This window comes from Numida meleagris, chromosome 12 (assembly GCF_002078875.1).
Source record: "Numida meleagris isolate 19003 breed g44 Domestic line chromosome 12, NumMel1.0, whole genome shotgun sequence".
NCBI lineage: Eukaryota > Metazoa > Chordata > Aves > Galliformes > Numididae > Numida > Numida meleagris.
In genome coordinates, this window is record NC_034420.1 from 1,202,773 (window position 1) to 1,209,863 (window position 7,091).

The 7,091-nt window shown below is 55.1% G+C and overlaps 1 protein-coding gene across 1 annotated transcript; it reads left to right on the forward strand.

Annotated features, from left to right (window-relative positions):
- Positions 232–5,747, forward strand: RELL2 (RELT like 2; the record flags this gene model as incomplete). Its single annotated transcript, XM_021410370.1, is given in 5 exon segments — positions 232–449; positions 1,150–1,215; positions 1,293–1,359; positions 1,471–1,659; positions 5,267–5,747. Coding segments are annotated over 5 exon segments (1,011 nt in total), but the record flags the coding sequence as incomplete, so codon positions are not given.

Below are 7,091 nucleotides of genomic sequence, written 5' to 3' on the forward strand. Positions count from 1 at the left end.
GGGGGACGCGGCGGCCCCCGCTGCTCCTGCTGCCCTTGGGATGCTTTGGCGGCTGCGGTGCGTCCTTGGGAAACAGAGCTGAGCCGGCCATTGGTGGGGCTGAGCCGCATCCTCAGCCGGGAGCCGGGTCCGACCCAACAGGGCCTGGAGGCAGCATGGGGACTGAGGGAGGAGAGGAGGAGGAGGCGCAGGCAGCCTGCCGGGGGTCTCCAAGCCGCCTTCCCCCTCCTCCTAGATCCGCATGTCCGACCAGAGCAGCGGCGACGATGGGGAGTCCGACCCCCAGCACAGCCTGTACATGGTCTTTCTCCTCGTCTTGGTCTTCTTCATCATGGGGCTGGTAGGGTTCCTCATCTGCCATGTCCTGAAGAAGAAGGGCTACCGGTGCCGGACGTTCCGAGATGAGCTTGACCCAGATAACAAGGACGTGCTGGCAGAACTCCAGGCCAGTGAGTACAGGGGCTTGGGGGGCTCCGCTGCTGCCCTTCGGGACTCCTCAGCCACAGCCTTTGGGTGCGAGCTGGGGTGGCTGGAGGATGCATGGTAGGACAGGGCAGGGAGCTCAGCGCTGCTACCATGGGGCTGTCCCCATCCCGGGCAGCACTAGGTGTGGGTGCAAGGCAGAGCTTGGTCCCAGTAAGCGGGTTGACTTGGCTGCACATGGATGGCGACTGAAGTTTCCAGGCTGATTTTGACTGCTGGAGATACCACAGCCCTGGGAAAGTCTCTGTGGGCTTCCAGGAGTGTGGCAGCAGTCCCTGACTGTGCTCCCCAGAGCAGCTCCCCACCAGCTTGGACCTGCTCACTGGAACAGCTAACTCTGCAGGGTGGGCTAAAGTCCCCCAGCCATGTCCCCTGTCCCCAAAATGGCCAAAAGCATGTTGTGATGGGTGCTGGGGATGGGTACCAAAACAGGGCAGGCATCCAGCCGTATTTCCCAGCATGCTCTTTTAGGCTTCACACACCATAACTCTGGGACTTCCTCCATCAGAGGTGGTTTCTATGTATTTAACAAGCCTTCCTTGCGTTTCTTGTATGTGAACTTGTCCCATTTACCCTTGGAGAACTTTAGCCCCGCAACACCCTGCAGCCAGGAGCTGTGGGGCTGACCCAGACCCACCCCTCAGGTGCCATAATTTCTCCTTTCAGATGAAGAGGAGGAGCTGAACGAGGACACTGTGGAGAAGATCGTGAGATGCATCATCCAGAATGAAGGTGAGTGTTTCCTTGGGCTGGCTCACAGCCTTGCCGGCCGCTTTGGCTGACACAATCCCATTTTCCTCTCTCTTCAGCAAATGCAGAAGCCCTCAAGGAGATGCTGGGGGACAATGATGGGGACATCGCAGTGGCAATGCCCAGGTGAGGGAAACCTATTCCAGCTTGTGGCTCTTCCAGAGTCAGGGAGAAGAAACCGTCGTGTGTCACCTTGGTGCCGAGGCTCTGACCTGTCATGTCCTTTTCCTCTTGCAGCCTTTGTCCCCACCGTAACAGCCAGGATGGGGGCCCCCCTCACCACCACACGGTGCACCTGGGCTCCACGCAAGCCCCCTGCATCCACTGCAGCAAGAGGAGGAGGCACCCACTGCACCGCCAGGGGCGGTCCAAGGATGGCAAAGGCCGGATGCATCCCGGAGAGACCACCGTCTTCTCAGTGGGCAGGTACTCAGATGGAGCCAGCATGAAGTCTTCTCTGTCCCCCTTGCCCACTTTCCCCATGCTCTTCCCCATCTCATGCCCCAGGTTGGCCCTGCTGTTGGGTCCTCTTGCACCTCGAAATTCCCGTGGTGTGCGGCTGTGACAAATGGGTGTCCTCCCTCCTCCTCCCTTGGGTGACTCAGGCTGCAGTTGTCCCAGTGGGTCAGAGCAGGGCAGCACCAAATCCATGTCCCTTCAGAGCCTACAGCAGGGTAGGGGGCAGCCTTCCTGTGGGGCAGGTTGTAGGGATCTCATGAAGAGGGGGACAGCAGATTCCTGTTGCAAGGTACTCCCACCAAATGAAAGAATGGCTATTCTGCTCCAAGTCTTTGCCTGCAATAATTATGGTAATTAGATGCTGTGGGAGGAATGTAAGAATAGGGGAGGGTACTGACAATTCCCACAAATAGTCTCCCAGTCCCTATCTGTTCTCACTTCAAGGGACTTCCTGAGCTACCTGTGGTCTCTGTGCTGTGAGTAACCCGATGCAATCTGTGACCTTGCCCAGGCTGCCCCATTCCCCAGCAGAAGGGTTGAGAGCTGGACCTGTTCTGGTGACGTTCAGCCAGACTGGGCACCAGGGTTGTGGGTTTTGCACCGTCAGAGCCAGGAGTCTCAGAAGGGAGGGGAACTGGGGGCTTTATGGGGAGCTGGTGCCCTTGCTGCCAGCTGGCCTGGGTTTTGGGGCTGGTGGCTGGTAAGCCAGACCTCTGTACAATTGCATATTCATGGCTAATCTAATTCCCTGGCTGGAGCCCAGCTCCATCTCTCCGCCGTGTCCTTATCCATGCTCTTCTCAGTCTCCTCCCATTCACCTCTGAGTGCACGCAGAAGTTGGTCTCTGTCCCTAACTGCACCTTCCCTCATGTTCTGATGTCCTCTCCTTATCCGTGTTAGGTTCTCATGTCACATAAGACTTCTCCAAGGCTATATTTTAAGTTCTCACTTCCTGAACCTCCTTGGTATGAGGTCCAGCTGCAAGGTTAGCATAGGTCCACCACAGCTGTGCAGGGCTGGAGAGTGGCCTACGAGGAGCTGCTGAGAGAATGGGGTTTGTTTGGCCTGGAGAGCTCTCCAGGGGGATCTAATTGCTCCCTAAAACTACTCAAAGGGGTGGGAGGAGTTGAAGTGAAGATGGAGCTGGTCGATTCCCAAAGATGCACTCTGGAAAGGCAGGAGGCAACAACCTGAAGTTGCAACAAGAGAAATATGGATGAGGCGTGAAGAAAAAATATTTCTTTGCGAGGCAGGGCCTGTAGGAGCGGGGAGATGGATGTTCAGGGGGGCTTCCAAAACCTGCCTGGAGAAGACCCTGAGGAACCAGAATGAAGATGGGAATCGGGCCAGTTACTGGGGGAGGGTGGGACTGGAGAACTCCCAAAGGCCTTTCCCACCTAAATAACCCTGTAATTCTGAGGTAATCAGGGCTATGTGTTTTGTACTCTTGTACTATTGAATAATTTGCCATCTTTCTTAGGGTTCTCTCTAAACCTTTCATCTTTGCCACCTCTACCGTGCTACTGGGCAGCCCCATCAAGGAATGGCAGAGCTCATCCATGACCCACAAAGCTCTCGTCCTGGGCTTGCTCAGCTGCAGCACACTGTGTCCTATTGAACCAAGTGTCCCAGCCATGCTGCCTAGGCAGACAGCCAAAGCACTCCTGCCTCACGATCCAGAGGTTTCTTACGTTATCTCTTGAGTCCCCTCCAGCTTCTCAGAATCCTTTCCTGACTCTTTCAGGCTGACATTGCTCAAAGGCATTACCAATAAATGATGCTGTCATTTGTGCCTCCTCCCAGGCCCTCCTTGGGACTGGAACATTTGCTGGTCTTGGATCACAATGCTGGTTCTTCATCTCCAAATATCTGGATGGAAGGTTACATCTGATGCTGCTTGGCCTGACCCAGCAGTTCTCAGAGTAAATCTTCTTGGCTTTCCAGTTATGAGCATCATTTCCAGCTGTGATACTGAGGACTCTGTATTGTCTACACTGTAGACACAAGCTTACCGTTTTGGACACTCAGTGCTCTGATGATCTGCTTAGGACCTGCTCTGTCTCTGATGGGAGCTCCCCTGTGTTTGAAGAGAGTTTAAGAACTATGATCCTGAACATCTTTCTGAAGTCCCATTCCTCACTGCTGTTCTCCACTTGCTGACCGGGTCCATCCTTGTTCCACTTCTGGGTTTATGTAGGACCACTCAGTCTGGAAATGGTCTTTTCTCCCTCACCTCTGGCATCTCATCTGGAGCATGGATCTGTGTTCTCAGCTCCTCTGTTTGGGATGGCCATTCTCTTAACTCGTGGGTCTTATGCTTCTTTGAGCAGTGCTTGAGCTTTGCTGCTAAACTTGCATTTTCCCTGGTTGACTCACAGTTGAGCTCAACAGAGTCCGGCCTTCTGTGGTTGCTCCACGTGTGACTCGTGCAGCGAGTGTGGCTGTGGGGCAACTCATGTCCCTGTGATGAATCCAGTGTTCCTTGGCCTCTGGACACCCACCCACTCTGCAGATTTCCTGTCTGCCAGGCCAGCAAGGGCTCATAGTGCTTACGAAGCAGAATCAGAGCGCTAGTCACAGCCAGCTCACTTTAGACTCTTACACTTTGTCTACGCAACACCCCTCCCACATTCCAAGGTTGTGGTAGTTCCCTAGCTTCTCCCTTCTCCCCAGCCGCAACATTACAATCACCTCCAATTATGGACTCACCCATTGTGGGTGTCAGGCCAACTTTGCGGTTGTTCTCCTTCCTGTCCTGGAGCTCTGAGCTGTTCCTGGTGCATGGTGGAGGCTTGGTGACACCTAGACACCATCCGTTGTCCCAGAGGACTGTGCACGGTGCGCTCTGGTGGCTTTTAGCCAAGCAGTTCTTCTTGGCTTCTGATTCCTGTGCTCAAATGCAGCTCATCCTGCAAAACCTTGCCTTCCCTTTGCCTGCTGAAATTTCTGGCTTTTGCTCCCCAAACAGTGGTCAGTCACCAAATGTAATGTCCTCATGATTGGTAGCGTCCCCACGGTTGGTAATGTCCTCATGGTTGGTAGCATCCCCATCTTTGGTAGCACAGCCATGGTTGGTAGTGTCCCCATGACTGGTAGTGTCCTCGTGGTCGGTAGCATCCCCATGGTCAGTAGCGTCCTCATTGTTCAGAGAATCCCTTCCTCCCTGGGCTCAGCCCACTTCCCAAATCCACACCTGAGTCCCTCCTCAAGCCCCTGTTTGGCCAAGCTGCACCTCAGGGCGTTTTGGAGAACTGAGACCCATCCCCATCCCACCACGGGGAGGACAGACCACCAGGGCCTGCCCAGCCAACATCTGGATTGGGCTTTTTCTCTTTCTCTTTGCAGCACTTGGTACTGGGTGTACTTTCTTCAAAAAATGAAGGAAATATGGGATCAGGTCAATGGGGCATGGCTGAGGAGGGTGTCAGTGGTGTTGAATGGTATCAGGGGTGGAGATCCTCCAACAAAGGAGAAAGAGAGAGGCTCCCAGCTAAGGAAAAGCTGGAAATAGCAATGGGAAGGAAACAGTGGGAGAAGGAAGAGGAGAGCTTCTGACCTGGCCACCCTACTGCAGGTTCCGTGTCACACACATTGGGAAGAAGCCGGCTTTCCATGAGCAGCAAGACGGTGCCCAGCCCAGTGGCAGCAAGGAGCCAAGCACGGAAGAGCTGGAGCACAGCAGCGAGAGGCTCCAGCGGGAACAGGCTCACAATGGGACTGTCCCCACAGGTGGCCCGGAGAAGGGGGCCTTGCAGGAGGGGACACAGGGCAGCAAGGGCATGGAGCAGAGCCGCACTGGCACCCCAGTGCCTGGCACTGCAGCGGGCAGCTCTCCTGGGAGCACCAGTCGGCAGCGGAGGCTGCTGAGCCGCCGGGTTCTGGGAGGGTCGAGTCCCAGCATCCCAGGGCAGCTGGGGCAGGAGGAGGCCGGACTGGGGTCAGCAGATGAGGTGTCGGATATTCACGGGAGCCTGAGCCTACACGAAGTGCCGGATGAGCTAGAGAGAGATGACAGCGGCAGGAGGCAGCCTGGAGCAGAGAACATGGGGCAGCAGGTGGGTTCCTCCTCCTTCTTGTCCCTGCACGGTCTCCTGGGTTGGAGGGGCTGAGGGATCGTGGCATGGCACACAACCAAGGTCCCGGGGTGCTTAGATGCTGTCAAACATGCAATGACAGAATGTTTTGGGTTGGAAGGGACATTTAAAGATCATTGAGTTCACCCCCCTGCCCTGGGCAGAGACATCTTTCATCAGATCAGGTTGCTCAATGCCCCGTCCAGCCCAGCTTTGAGCACTTCCAACGATGGGGCATCCACAACTTCCCCAGGCAGCTGGTTCCAGCATCTCACCGCCCTAATCACAACAAATTTCTTTACATCGAGTCTAAATCCACACTTTTTCAGTTTAAAACCATTGTCCCTCTTCCTGTCACTACAGGCCCTGGTACAAAGCCTTTCTCCACATTTTTTATGAGCTCCTTTCTTCATAGAAAGGCCACAGCAAGGTCTCCCTGGAGCTTCCTCTTCTCCATCCCAAGCTTCTGGGGTGACTCCTACTGCAAAGACTGTCAAGGAGCTGGGGCTGGATGTGGCACGGGCCCTCCTCAGTCCTGCCCATGCTGCTCCTACTCCTCTTCCCTGGCTGCATATTCCCATCCCTTTGCTAATATATGTGGCAGCAGAGCAGAGGGATGGTCTCGTTCCACCCTCTGAGCCCTTCTCAGCAACGCCAACGCTGCTGGCCAGGGCATGGTCCAAAAGGATGTGGCTTCTCCTTGGGACACACAAAATCATCATGACACTACTCCCAGCCTGCTGGTGCCCACTCCCAGGGGAAAGGCAGGGTGTCGCTGGTTTGCAGCAAAGACCTTGCTGCTTCCAATCCTTTGTGCAAGGGATGTGTAGGGTTCCTTTGTGGTTTGGTTCTTTGGAGACTTGCGTTGGAATCATCATTCCTTGTCTCCTTGCTAGGAGCATCTCTACCTCTGCCTGTGACTTAGCATCCCCCAAACTGGTGGTCTTGGTCACCAATGCAACATCCAGGCAGGGAAAGATGCCCTGAAGTCCAGGAGAGTGCAAACCCAACTGTTTGTATTCTAGCTGTTTTTGCACTCTGGAGAGCTGGTGCTGGTGCTCTGGGAGGGGAAGAGCACCTTGGTATCTCCCAGTCTTCTCAACTCTAATGAGCTCCAGGGCAGCACTGGTGAAGATGTGGGTGCCCCAGCCTACAAGAGGGGTTTGCTCCCTGCTGCTGCCTCAGGGCTCTTAGTAGCCTAAGAATGAGGAAACCAAAGGGTCTGGAGAAAGGTCAGGGTGTGCTTCAGTGCCTTCTGTTCATCTGCCTCTCTGCAGTGGAGTTCCTACCTTTGGTTCTCCTTTGAGGAGAGCCGGGGGGGGGGGG